We start from the raw sequence: 14,920 nt of genomic DNA, 5'->3' as shown, positions 1-14,920 counted from the left end.
ATAATCCCAGCACTCTGGGAGACCGAGGCGGGCATATCACCTGAGGTCAGGAGTTCAGGACCAGCATGGCCAACACGGTGAAACCCCATCTCTACTAAAAAATTCAAAAATTAGCCGGGTGTGGTGGTGCACACCTGCAGTCCCAGCTACTCGGGAGGCTGGGGCAGGAGAATCGCTTGAGCCTGGGAGGCGGAGATTGCGGCGAGCCGAGATTGCTCATTGCACTTCAGCCTGCACGTCAAAAGTGAGACTCCATATAAAAAAAAAAAAAAAAAGAAAAAAAAGAAAAATCTCTGCTTGTGAATTATGTCTTTGATATTTCCTTCCTTCTAGTTTTAAAGTTCCTATTATTCACATATTGAATATCCTGGTTTAATATGCTAATTTTCCTTATTTTTCCTCTTCTATTTTCTATCTTCCTGTTTATTGCTCCATTTTTTTTTGGTGGGGAGAGACCTCCACTTTATTTCCCATCTATTTTTTTCCCCCATTTCTTGTATTGACTTTTTGTTTGTTTCAATCATCAGATTTTCAATTTCAAAGTTGTTTTTTTTTTTGAGACGGAGTCTCACTCTGTCACCCAGGCTGGAGTGCAGTGCCACCATCTCCACTCACTGCAAGCTCTACTTCCCGGGTTCACGCTATTCTCCTGCCTCAGCCTCCCGAGTAGCTGAGACTACAGGCGCCCGCCACCACGCCCAGCTAATTTTTTGTATTTTTAGTAGAGACGGGGTTTCACCGTGTTAGCCAGGATGGTCTCGATCTCCTGACCTCGTGATCCGGCTGCCTTGGCTTCCCAAAGTGCTGGGATTACAGGCGTGAGCCACCGCACCTAGCCTCAAAGTTGTTTTTTTTTAAACATGCTTTTTCGATGTTTCTTCCTTATGCTTCTGTTCTTATTTCATGGGTGCAAAATCTTCCCTTATTTCCAAAGATGCCATGATGATGATAATGATTTTGTACTTTTCTTTCCTGTTCTTTGTTTTCTGCTGAGCTCCCTTTTTGATGATTTTAGCTTCTGTCATTCATATTAGATACTGCTCTCCAATTCTGAGTATCTTCATTTGTCCTTTCATATTTGAAAATGAGCCACAACGTCAATCATGAACTCTTCACAGGGATGGAGTTTATCGTGTGGTGTTCCTCATTCCAAGGCAGTGGTTCTGAAACTTTTGGCGTCAGGACCTGTTTATACTCTTAAAAAATTTAGTGAGAAGAGTAGCATTATTTCCCATTTTTGCAAATTTTTAATCTCTAACTTAATAGAACATAGCTGGATTCTCATAGCTGCTTCTGCATTCTATCTGTTGCAATCTGTTGTTCTGGTTGAAGTATATAGGAAAAAACAATCCAGCCTCACGCAGATATGTCACTAGAAAAGGAAAGAGTATTTTAATGGCCTTTCCAATTAAGTATGGATAGTCCACTAATATCCTTCATATTACACTGAAACTCAGCAAGCGGTAATGGGTTAAAGACCTGTTTGAGTCTGATACCACATCAATGCACTATACTGTTACTTTGTATTATTATTATTATTATTTTTTTTTTTTTGAGACAGAGTCTCGCTCTGTTGCCCAAGCTGGAGTACAATGACGTGATCTCGGCTCACTGTAACCTCCACCTCCCGGGTTCAAGCAATTCTCCTACCTCAGCCTCCCACCATCACGCCCAGCTAATTTTTGTATTTTTAGTAGAGACGGGGTTTCACCGTGTTGGCCGGGCTGGTCTTGAACTCCTGGCCTGAAGTGATTGGCCTGCCTCAGCCTCCCAAAGTGCTGGGATTACAGACGTGAGCTACCACACCTGGCTACTGAACCATTAGTTTAAAATCCAGTGGCCTATCTTGTATTTAGAAAGGATCTTTTAATACAGTCCCAATTCCAAACATTTTTCTCCATATTCCTATAAAACACTCCCTTTGTAAGATCAGAAAATATAGTTCTGATATTTATATCATTTTCTTTTATAGAAAGATGGGTGTGATTAAATTAACTCTTTTCCCATTTAGAAAAAAAAGTTCAGCTCTCTGCCAATACTCTCTTAATTTTATATAAGCATGCTCTTTGAGGCTGAAGCTAATCTGACTGGTTTTCTTTTCTTTTCTTTTTTTGGAGATGGAATCTCGCTTCTTCACCCAGACTGGAGCATGATGGCACGATCTTGGCTCACTACAACCTCCACCTCCCAGGTTCAAGAAGTTCTCCTGCCTCAGCTTCCCCGTAGCTGGGATTACAGCCTTGTGCCACCACGCCCAGCTAATTTTTGTATTTTTAGTAAAGATGGGGTCTCACCCTGTTGGCCAGGCTGGTCTCGAACTCCTGACCTCCAGTGATCCACCCACCTCGGCCTCCCAAAGTGCTGGGATTACAGGCGTGAGCCACCATGCCCGGCCTAATCTGATTTCCAATGTGAAACTAAAATATAAAAACTGTTCTTGGCTGGGCGCAGTGGCTCATGCCTGTAATCCCAGCACTTTGGGAGGCCAAGGCAGGCAGATCACGCGTTCAGGAGTTGGAGACCAGCCTGGACAACATGGTGAAACTCTGTCTCTACTAAAAATAAAAAAAATTAGCTGGGCGTGCTTGGTGCACGCCTGTAATCCTAGCTACTCAGGAGGCTGAGGCAGGAGAATTGCTTGAACCCGGGAGGCAGAGGTTGCAGTGAGCTGAGACAGTGCCACTGTACTCCAGTTTGGGCGACAGAGTGAGACTCTGCCTCAGAAAACAAAACAAAACAAAACAAACACCACCAACAACAAAACCTGTTCTTGGAGTTATCTCTAAACAGAACATCACAATCATCTGAATCATCAGAATCATCTATTTCAGAGAAATTGAATTCATCAGTTGAATCTTTGGCCAACAACCATTCAAGAACGACATTAACATCCTGCGTAGGAATGCTGTGTTTTCTAGGATTTGACATTTTCAGCAATCGAGAATAACTATATTTTGTAAATAGAAATACCACTACTAAAAACAGAATGCTATAAAGAGAATGATGTCTTTTGTTTCCAAAGTCGATATAGTGGAGTGATGTGAAAATAATAATAAAAGCGAGGTATGTCATGGTAAAGTTATCTCAGGGTAAATGCTGCACCTGTGAGCACCGCTGTCCAGTATTCTCAGGGCAAATAGGAAAAGGGTTTAAGGAGAGTTGAAACTGCATCATTCTGATCTGAATACTGGATGAGATAAGACAAAAGGTCTAAGAAAGTAATAGCCAGAGGACCGGGTGCAGTAGCTCATGCCTGTAATCCCAACACTTTGGGAGGCCGAGGCGCGCAGATCATGAGGTCAGGAGTTCGAGACTAGCCTGGCCAATATGGTGAAACCCTGTCTCTATTAAAAATACAAAAATTAGCCAGGCATGGTGCTACTCGGGAAGTTGAGGCAGAAGAATCACTTGAAACTGTGAGGTGGAGGTTGCAGTGAGCTGAGATCATGCCACTGCACTCCAGCCTGGGCGAGAAAGTGAGCCTCTGTCTCAAAAAAAAAAAAAAATAAAATAAATAAAATAAAATAAAAAGAAAAGGAAAAAATAAGAAAAAGAAAATAATAGCCAGAGAAACATTTTTGGGCCAGTATTTTCCATTAGTAGAGGATTGGGTGCTCTGGATGTACTGTATCCTGGTCTTTCAGCGTAGGCCCTCTCTTAGCAGGGAAGAACTGTGAGCAGACTCCATCATGTTATTTCTTTCTTTTTATTTTTGAGACAGAGTCTCGCTCTGTTGCCCCGGCTGGTGTGCGGTGGTGCGATCTCGGCTCACTGCAACCTCCACCTCCCGGGTTCAAGCAATTCTCCCTCAGCCTCCTGACTAGCTGAGACTACAGGTGCCCGCCACCACACCTGACTAATTTTTTTGTATTTTTAGTAGAGACAAGGTTTCACCGTGTTAGCCAGGATGGTCTTGATCTCCTGACCTCATGATCCACCGGCCTCAGCCTCCCAAAGTGCTGAGATTACAGGCATGAGCCACCGCGCCCGGCCTTGTTATTTCTCATAGTACAACAGAAACACTTCTTGGCAGGCCAGGCATGGTGGCTCACACCTGTAATCTTAGCACATTGGGAGGCCGAGGCAGGTGGATCACCTGAGGTCAGGAGTTTGAGACCAGCCTGACCAACATGGTGAAACCCTGTCTCTACTAAAAATACAACAATTAGCTGGGCATGGTGGCGCACGCCTGTAATTCCAGCTACTCGTGGGGCTGAGGCAGGAGAATCGCTTCACCAAAGAGGCAGAGGTTGCAGTGAGCTGAGGTCGCGCCACTGCACTCCAGCCTAGACGACAGAACAAGACTGTCTCAAAAAACCAAAACAACACAAAACCTTCTTGACAATCTTTAACTCCCTATGTTTTAAACTGAATGTTCAGATTGCCTCCAAGCCTTAGTTTCATCTCATGAGAGGACATGCTGGTAGGAGGCAGTTGTCTCAGGGGACCCAGCCAGGCTCCAAGTGTACCTCACCTGTGAATGAATGCCTGGCACTCGTTGCTCAAGAATCACAGAGCTGGGAGGGCACTCAGATACCTTCAGTTCCGACCCCTAATTTCTTTCTTTTTTTTTTTTGAGATGGAGTCTCGCTGTGTCGCCCAGACTGGAGTGCAGTGGCGCGGTCTTGGCTCACTGCAAGCTCCGCCTCCTGGATTCTCACCATTCTCCTGCCTCAGCCTCCTGAGTAGCTGTGACTACAGGTGCCCACCACCATGCCCAGCTAATATTTTGTATTTTTAGTGGAGACAGGGTTTCACTGTGTTAGCCAGGATGGTCTCGGTCTCCTGACCTCGTGATCTGCCCGCCTCAGCCTCCCAAAGTGCTGAGATGACAGATGTGAGCCATGAAGCCTGGCCTCGACCCCTAATTTTAAGGTGAGGAAACCATGGCTTGTTAAAGGAGGTAGCTTACCTTAGGTCACACTGCTAATAATGCATGGCCACAGCCATGGTTAGATTCATGCCTTCTGAATCCCAGTCCCATACTCTCCTAGAAACACATCTATTGAAAGAATTGTTTGCTGTTCCACTCAAGGCTGAGGGCCAGACTCCACACTGTCATATCTTCAACATGGTACTGCCTACCAGACAGGTCTTATTTGAGTTACCTGGTCAACTTTCCTTTACAACCCTTTTCTAAAACAGGATAAACACAATAAAAATGGGACCAGTAAAGAGGAAGTAATGGCTTTCTCTCATGCTTTTGTCACTGGGGCTATCATCCCCATGAAGCTGTTCCTATCCACTTTGTTTGCTTGCTATGTAATACGCAATTGCTAAAAGACTGGATGTCAGGCAAGGAGGTTACAGGGGTAAAGAAAGTGGACAAAGGCCCTGTCCCATGTGTTTATGTTCTGACCACAGGCGAAAAGTACTAATAAGTGCAAATAAACAACATAATACCACATTGTACTATGTGATATGAAGGAAACAGAGGGTAGTATGATAGAGAGCAACTGAGGCTGGGCAAGGGTGAAAGAAGGTTAGGACAGTCAGGGAAGGTTCTCTGAGGAGGTGATATTTGAGTGCAGGAAGACTTGGAAAAGAAAGTAATTTAAGAATGTGATTGCAGGCCAGGTACAGTGGCTCATGCCTATAGTACCAACACTTTGGGAGGTCGAGGTAGGTGGATCACCTAAGGCCAGGAGTTTGAGACCAACCTGGTCAACATGGTGAAGCCCCCTCTCTACTAAAAATACAAAAATTAACCAGGTATGGTGGTGAGTGCCTGTAATCCCAGCTACTTGGGAGGCTGAGGAGGGAGGGGCGCTTGAACCTGGGAGGTGGAGGATGCGCTGAGCCTAGATTGCACTACTGCACTCCAGCCTGGGCAACAGAGAGAGACTCTGTCTCAAAAAAAAAGAATGGGATTGCAAACCAGGATAGAATGAGCTTGGTGGGTTCTCCTGTGTGGTATACAAAGGAACCCACAGTGGCTGGAATTTGGTGGGCAACAGAGAGTGTGGCGGGATAGAGGAAGACATCTCGCTATAAAAGATATGCAAACACACAAAGTACTATGGGAGCACAGTCAGGGCCCGGAATGCAGTGCATCAGCCACTGAAGACACTCCTAAATACCAGACACAGGACAATTCTACAGTTACAGTCTCAGGGGGTGGAGACTATGGATTTCTCATTGAATCAGTCATGTGCACTAGGATGTGCATCAGTGTGGCTAATGTGCAACTGCACATGTGTACCAGGACTGCATCAGTGTGAGTAATGTGCAGCTGCACATGCGCACCAGGACTGCATCAGTGTGGCTAATGTGCAACCGCACATGTGCACCAGGACTGCATCAGTGTGGCTAATGTGCAGCTGCAAATGTGCACCAGGACTGCATCAGTGTGGCTAATGTGCAACCACACATGTGCACCAGGATTGCATCAGTGTGGCTAATGTGCAGCTTCACATGTGCACCAGGACTGCATCAGTGTGAGTAATCTGCAACTGCATATGTGCACCAGGACTGCATCAGCGTGAGTAATGTGCAATTGCACATGTGCCCCAGGACTGCATCAGTGTGAATAATGTACAACTGCACATGTGCACCAGGATTGCATCAGTGTGAGTAATGTGCAACTGCACATGTGCACCAGGACTGCATCAGCGTGAGTAATCTGCAACTGCATATGTGCACCAGGACTGCATCAGCGTGAGTAACGTGCAACTGCACACGTGCACTAGGACTGCATCAGCGTGAGTAATTTGCAACTGCATATGTGCACCAGGACTGCATCGGCATGAGTAATGTGCAACTGCACATGTGCACCAGGATTGCATCAGTGTAATGCGCAACTGCACATGTGCACCAGGACTGCATCAGTGTGGCTAATGTGCAACCCCACATGTGCACTAGGAGTAAGAAATAACTCACAGATTGTGTTTTGTATTCAACGAGTCATCTTGCCTTCAGGATTTGGATGTTTTCTCTTTTCCTTGAGTAATTATTTTAAATATTTTCTCCTTTTTGAGTAGGACTGTTAAAACAATTATAAAATTTCCTACTTGAGCTCAGGTCCCTTAGTTGGGTGGGAAATGAGAGGAAACACTGTTCTCTTTTACAGAATATATCCCATGTGAAGCTTTTCTGACCCCTGATGTGAACTTTGAGGCAGGAATTGTATTATGACCTTGAATCTTCTATTGCTTTACACTGAGAGAGATTCAAGGATGTGGTCCCTCCCCTTCCGGTCTGAGCAGCACTTCCTTTCCCCATTGCCTAATCAGCTGGCATTTTAACCCACTGCATCCACAGAGACACATATGCACGGAAAGAGAAATTACTGCAATAATTTCACTCATACTTTCCAGGCACTGTTCTAGAAAAGTCCAGTTGAAAAATTGTGGGCAAAAATATCTCTGCCATTGTGCAGAAGTCAGACATTTTGGTGGTATGAAAATGCACTAAAAAAGAAAATGATTCCACCTTCCTTTGCCTCGCTGTTGTACAAATCCCATGATTTCACTCCCTAAATTACATTGCAAGGGGAAGAAATAGCGTGGCCCAAAGAATTTCTTTTGTCTTTAGACATGTGTTAGTTGCTCTGTAAAGTTCCCCTCAGACAAAATTAATTGCACATTCCTCAGCATTCTCAAAGCATTCTGTTCCTTCCTTGATTATGTGGCTTATTGCCTCTGTTGTACAATGGTGTCATTCATCCTTACACTATTAGACTAGTCCAGGGTTTCATGCAGACTAATGACTCAACATAGGTATACTGAATAAAGAAAAGAGTTGAAGGTAAATGGAAGGTTTTACTCTGATCTCCTGAGGGAAGGAGAGAGCTTAGATGATTTTAATCTCCTAAGAAACAATTGAATGTCTAAAATCAGACATTCAACATGGAGGAATGATCTTTATTTCCTCAGTCTTCATTCTTAAAGAAAGGCTCAAATTACCATTTAGGTAACGTTTCTGTATTCCAAGAGAGGGGTACTTTCTTTTTAAAACTTGGCATTTCTTTTTTGATTTGCAGTAAAACACGTTTTTGGATTTTTGGGGGCTGACTCAAATGAGGAAAGTGGTTTCTTTTGACTAACCCAATTTCCTGACCTTGTGGTTATTTATTCCAGACACCAAACCAGAGACTTAAATTTCTAGGTTATCATAGGGATGGTAAGAGAAACAGATATTTAGGTATCAAAAAGTACACAAAAATAAATTTTCAATTGTATTCCAAAACATTTCATGATGGAAAATTTTGTGAAATAGCAATTTAAATCTAGACATATACCAATACTGACCAAAGATAGGACAAGGAAAGAAATTATATACTATTGTCATTTATGAACATACCTGAAAAAATTATTTTAAAAATATAAATAAATTGGGCTGGGCACAGTAGCTCCCATCCCAGCACTTTGGGAGGCTGAGGTGGGTGGATCAAGGAGTTCGTGACCAACCTGGCCAACACGGTGAAATCCCATCTCTACAAAAACACAAAAATCAGCTGGGCATGGTGGCATGTGCCTGTAGTCCCAGCTACTTGGGATGCTGAGGCAGGAGAATCACTTAACCCGGGAGATGGAGGCTGCAGTGACCCAAGATCGCGCCACTGCACTCTAGCCTGGATGACAGAGTGAGACTCTGTCTCAAAAAAAATCAAACTAATCAGTGCCTAAATATACAAAACATCGTGACTGGGTAGGTTTATTCTAGTAATGTTACATATGATTCAAATCACATCCCCTATTAATATTTACCACATTATGAATAGAAAGAGTAAAATCATATGCTAACTTTATTAAAGGCATACTAAACATTGAATAAAATTCAATATTCACAATAAAATCTTAGCAAAATAGGAAAAGTGTTTGTCTAAATCCATAGCAAACATCACACTTAAGGGCAAAACATTCCTGCTAATGCCAAAAAGAAGATAAGGATGTCAACATCTGAACAATATTGTATAGGAAGACTTGCCCAAAGCAATAAGACATGAAAAAGACAATAAAGGGTAGAAGAATTGTAAAAGATGACAAAAAAGCTTCCTCGTTTTCAGACATCATTGTCTACATAGAAATCCAAGAGATCTATGAACCACTCTTAGAACAGGAAAGTTGAGAAAGTTTGTTACAGTTTTGACATATAAAAATCAAAAGCTTGCTAGATGAGAATAATAGCCAATTTAAACAATAGAAAAAATGTTCTAGTCCAAATAACATCAAAAGCTATAAGCATCTAGGAATAAAGTTTTAAAAGTCACATGTATTAAAAAAACATAAAAGTTACATGTATGAATGTGATGGAGAAATTATAAAACATTAAAGAAAATTTTAAAGGCTTGCTTGAAGACATATGTTTATGGATGGGATGACAGTAATGTAAAGATGTCAATTCTGTTGAAATTAATCTATAAAATTTAATGCAATTTCAATAAAAATCCCAATAGAGGCCGGGTGCGGTGGTTCAAGCCTGTAATCCCAGCACTTTGGGAGGCTGAGACGGGCGGATCACGAGGTCAGGAGATAGAGACCATCCTGGCTAACACGGTAAAACCCTGTCTCTACTAAAAAATACAAAAAAACAAAACAAAAAAAAACTAGCCGGGAGAGGTGGCAGGCACCTGTAGTCCCAGCTACTCAGGAGGCTGAGGCAGGAGAATGGCGTAAACCCAGGAGGTGGAGCTTGCAGTGAGCTGAGATCCGGCCACTGCACTCCAGCCTGGGCGACAGAGTGAGACTCTGTCTCAAAAAAAAAAGAAAAAAAAAAAATCCCAATAGAGTAGTTCAAAGAAATAACAAATTAAGAAAAAAAAATTCCTTGACAGTGCAGAGTCAAGAAAAGCTAAGCCAGTGTTGAAGAAAAGCAACGTATGTGGGCTTGATGATCAAAACAGTGTGGTATGGGACAAGAATGGGCGGCCCAGTAGAAGAGAATACAGACCCACGCATCCATGTAAGTCTTTTTATTTTTATTTTTTGAGATGGAGTCTCACACTGTCACCCAGGCTGGAGTGCAGTGGCAAAATTTTGGCTCACTGCAGCCTCTGCCTCCCAGGCTCAAGCAATTCTCCTGCCTCAGCCTCCTAAGTAGCTGAGATTACAGGCGCTTGCCGCCACACCTGGCTAATTTTTGTATTTTTGGTAGAGACAGGGTTTCGCTGTATTAGCCAGGCTGGTCTCAAACTCCTAACCTCAGGTGATCCACCTGCCTTGGCCTCCCAAAGTACGGGGATTACAGACGTGAGCCACTGCACCCAGCCGAGAGAAGTACTTTTAAAATCAGTGGCTAGCCACATGAAAATAAGAGTTTAGATTTCCTACCATACACCATGCCTCCATCAGTGTTAGGCACATTAAGGACAAACGTGAAAGACAAAATTTTAAGACTTTTAGAAAAAAATAGAGTATATTATGCCCTGAGATTGAAAGGACTTAAAAAACACACACACACACACACACACACACACACAACATAGAACCTACATACTATAAAAAGTATACTTAGTGTAGTCGAACTTACACATTATACAATTTATTTTCAAATAAACCACAATTAAAGTTAAAAGGCATGTCTCATGGTAGGAGATATTTACATCTCACATAATCTGCAAAGATCACTAGCCAGAATTCATCAAGAACTCCTATATAACAATAAGAAAAAGAAATATCCCAGTAGAACAACGGGCAGTGGATATGCGCCAGAAAACTGCAGAAGAAATAAAAATGGCCAACAAGAAAAGATGCTCAATCTTAACCCAATTGGCAAAATGCAGAGATAGATCATCACCAATGGATAATACATAGCAGTTAAATGAACTAGAGCTATAAATCCCAAAAACAATGTTGAGTGAAAATCACCTATAAGTTGACACCATGTATGCCATGTTTGAAATAGGTGCATGTGACTTCTTTTATTTTTTTGAGACAGGGTCTTGCTCTGTTGCCCAGGCTGGAGAGCAGTGGTGCCATCATAGCTCACTGCAGTCTCAAACTCCTGGGCTCAAGTGATCCTCCTGCCTCAGTCTCCTGTGTAGTAGGACCACAGGCATGTGCCAGCACATCCTGCTAACTTTTTGATTTTTTGTAGAGATGGGATTTCGCCATGTTGCCCAGGCTGGTCTCAAACTCCTTGGCTCAAGCAGTCCTCCCACCTGGGCCTCCCACAGCATGTTACACATTTTAAATAAATACTCGTATATATAGTAATGGCAACAAAACCATGCTTGGGAAGGAAACACCAAGTTTTGGATGGCAGTTCCAGCACAGTTGTGTACTAAGCCAGATTCCACTGGCTTCCCTGAGCCAATTCTGCACATCTCTTCTTAATTCCATGTTCATGATGTTGTGTTAGTAATTTGAAATCTGCTGTGATGGGAGTGTTTATACCACAGAAATCAAAAAACATTATAAATTCCAGATCCTCCCTCCCCTTTCCCCATGCTGGAGAACTGGTTTACCAACACATCAGTGTGCCATTCCTCACGGAGCGGAATGTGACTGGGGAAGGGGATATAACTGGATTCAATATTGTTTATAACGTCTTTATGCTTCAAACAAATTTTAAAGCAAATAAGGCACAAAGAAAGGAGTAATATGACAGACTCCCATGAGCCACGCCCGACTCTCTGACAGAATGTCTTTCTGTGCTTTTCTGTATTTTGGAAATCTTCGCTGAAAAAAGAAACCTAGTCAGTTGAATTTTTCAGGCCAGCATAATACCATTTCTTTATGCTCTCTTTAATTTTAGATTTAAGTCTTGCCTAGTTGGTCACAGTATTATTATATTATTTTGAAAAACTTGGACCTGAACTAACAGAAGCTGAAAGTTATTTCAAGCCCCAACCACAGATTTGCCAGATAGGTGTATCTTTGAAATTGACACACCTATCGATTGGTTGAACCCGGGAGGTGGAGGTTGCAATGAGCCGAGATCGCACCACTGCACTCCAGCCTGGGTGATACAGTGAAACTGTGCCTCAGAAAAAAAAAAAAAAAGAGAGAGGGAAAAGAACAGAGACGTAATTCAGGAATGTAAATCTCAGTCACCACCTAACTTCTGCAGATTGGGGTCCACTGCAAAGATCACTTCTTGCTAACTCGTTTGTTTGTTCGTTCATTCATTCATTCGAGATGGAGTCTCACTCTGTCATCCAGGCTGGAGTGCAGTGGCATGATCTTGGCTCACTGCAACCTCCAACTCGTGGTTCAAGTGATTGTCCTGCTTCAGCCTCCCAAGTAGCTGGGATTACAGGCATGTGCCACAATGCCCGGCTAATTTTTTTTGTATTTTTAGTAGAGATAGGGTTTTGCCATGCTGGCCAGCCTGTGATCTGCCCACCTCGGCCTCCCAAAGTGCTGGGATTACAGGTGTAAACTACCATGTCTGGCCTCATTCTTATCTTTCTTTAAATTAGGAGACACATACAGATTTAAACTCCAGGGATTGGGAGCCCCTCCTAGAGTAAGCCACACTTCATGAACCAGAGAAGCAAGGCTCCACTCTGGCAAGAGAGCACGTGGCTGAATGCCTGGGGTTTGGAGTCAGAGAGGCTCAGATAATGCATATGAAATGAAAATGCATCTAAAGCTCTATGGCCTCTGGTATGGAGCAAGCACTCTATAAATATGCCTTACCATCAACTCACAGCCAAACCACAGAAGACCTAGGCCAGGGGCCTCCCAGGATCTAGCCCTCTTGCTTCCTTCTGGGTTACAGGGCCAGCAGTGGGCTCTGGAAGGAGAAACTATGCAGGGGCTCACAGGATTTTATCATCAGTGATTGCACAATGAGGGCTGGCTTTCACACCAGCACGTTACTAATGAACATGTAGACTCTGGATTCTCCAATTCAGTTTCCTCGCCCTCTCTCTATTTTCTTTTTATTTTGTTTATTTTATCTAGACTGTGTATCTCAACCATGGCTGCACATGAAGACCTTTGAAAAATTCTGATGTTCTGGTCCCACCAACAAGTCAGAATTTCTGAAGGTAGGATCCAGTTTCCCAGGTGATTCCAGTGGGTAGCCCAGGTTGAGAAATACTGATGCAAAATACACAAACTGTTTTTCAAAGTCTGCGTCAAATGAAAACAGTTCTGTGGTAACATTGACACTTGCTACAACCTAGGCTTTCAGAATTAAAGGATAAGCATTTCAAGTCAAGCAACCTGTCTCCCAGAGGTCAGGCTTGTGCTAAGTGTTGGGATTCAAGGGTGGCAAAGGAGATCCTGCCCTCAAGGAGCTCACATTTACCAACTATAGTAAGCCAAGATGGGTAGGCCTGAGCTTGCGTTTATAGCTGAGTCATAAAATGACAGGACATTGCAGAACTTTATAATGGGATTTCACTATCGCAAAATCAAGAACATCATGGGCTTATATTTTGGTACTTCCTTTGTGCTGGCACTGTAGGTTTATCAGTTCACGGGAGCTTCACCGTAACCATATGAGGGAGATTTTCCTATTATTTCCATTCCTTCCTTCAGTACAAGTTTGGATGCCTCCTATGGGCCAGGCACCATTTTAGACACTTAGACAGTAACAAAACAGACTCCTGTCCTTGTGGAGTAAGTGTTTTGTGAGTCAGGGTGGAGAGGAAAGAAACAACAGGCATAGTATAAAAGTTGATCATATAGTATGTTAGAAATTGAGGAGTGCCATGAGGAAAAGGATAAGTGGAGAAGGTAAGGTATGTGTGGATACTCAGGGAGCCTCAGCGAGAAGAAGGAGTTGAGTAAACACCTGACATACAGGGGTTAATTTCATTCCCTTTAAAGATTCACCCAACACATACAGGGGGCTTTGCCGGGATGCAAACTCACGTATGTTGTACACTAGCTTCTGTGCTCTTAATCAGACTACTAACTGTGTCTTTCCCTTTTTTTTTTTTTTTTTTTTTTGAGATGGAGTCTTGCTCTGTCACCCTGGCTGGACAGACTGCAGTGGTGCCATCTTGGCTCACTGCAACTTCCACCTCCTGGGTTCAAGCAATTCTCCTGTCTCAGCCTCCCGAGTAGCTGGGATTACAGGTGCGCACCACCATACCTGGCTAATTTTTATATTTTTAGTAGACATGGGGTTTCACCATATTGGCCAGGCTGGTCTCGAACTCCTAACCTCAAGTGATCTGTCCACCTTGGCCTACCAAAGTGCTGGGATTACAGGTGTCAGCCACCATGTCTGGCCCTAAGTTTTCTTTCAAGCTGCATTAATAAAATAACTTATTTATTCACTCTCTGTCTTGTTTACTATTTTAATTTTCTAGCCCAGTGTCTGCTACATACTTACATTTTTAATTAAACTGATTATTTGAAATTATCAATTCAATTGCATTAGTATGTTATGACTTGAAGTATGTATTGTATGTTTACTGTGTCCAGCCCACTCCCCAGGTAGAAGAAAAGTTATAGAAAATCCAGTGTAGCTGGGATCCTGGAGACTAAGCAAGTACATATTCTTGGATGTCCTGTTCATGTCGTATTGTGGAAGAAAAGATGTCATTGCCCCGCCAGGGCAAATAGGTTTCTTCTCTGAGCCAGGAGGATGGAGAGCGAGAGAATATGGAATACATGTGAGACTCATAAGGAAATAAGGATACTTCTAAGTAGAAAGCTTCATGACATAATAGCCCACAAAAATGTATGAAGCTGAGTCAGGGCTTACAGGTAAAGTTTCTCAGGCTGCATTCATTTGAGAAATGTTCATAATGTTCCTATGGGAGAACGATCTTTTGAATATCAACTTACCTATTGAAGTGGTAGATATCCTGTATGTTTCCAAAAAGGGCCGATCTTTCTTCAGTCCCCAGGGGAAGTTTTGTTTGGTCCCTGATGCAGTCAAGGTAATCCTGTGAGATCAATGAGAAGGATGCCTTAAACACTCCTGTCCTTTCCAAGTCACCTTTAATTATGCCCAGTGAATCTTTCATATCTGTTTCAAGTAATTATCATACTATTATGCTCGTTAACTCAGA

The 14,920-nt window shown here is 42.8% G+C and overlaps 1 protein-coding gene across 9 annotated transcripts in view; it reads right to left on the bottom strand.

Annotated features, from left to right (window-relative positions):
* Positions 1-14,920, bottom strand: part of LOC105489034 (pleckstrin homology and RhoGEF domain containing G1) — a 243,534-nt gene that overhangs the window by 58,442 nt on the left and 170,172 nt on the right. For all 9 annotated transcript variants that reach the window (XM_071096614.1, XM_071096610.1, XM_071096612.1 and 6 more), the window contains one exon: positions 14,694-14,794. In XM_071096614.1, coding sequence (XP_070952715.1) covers positions 14,694-14,794 — 101 coding nt within the window. The remainder of the gene's footprint in view (positions 1-14,693; positions 14,795-14,920) is intronic.

This window comes from Macaca nemestrina, chromosome 5 (genome assembly GCF_043159975.1).
Source record: "Macaca nemestrina isolate mMacNem1 chromosome 5, mMacNem.hap1, whole genome shotgun sequence".
NCBI lineage: Eukaryota > Metazoa > Chordata > Mammalia > Primates > Cercopithecidae > Macaca > Macaca nemestrina.
This window is presented reverse-complemented; position numbering and strand designations above follow the sequence as displayed.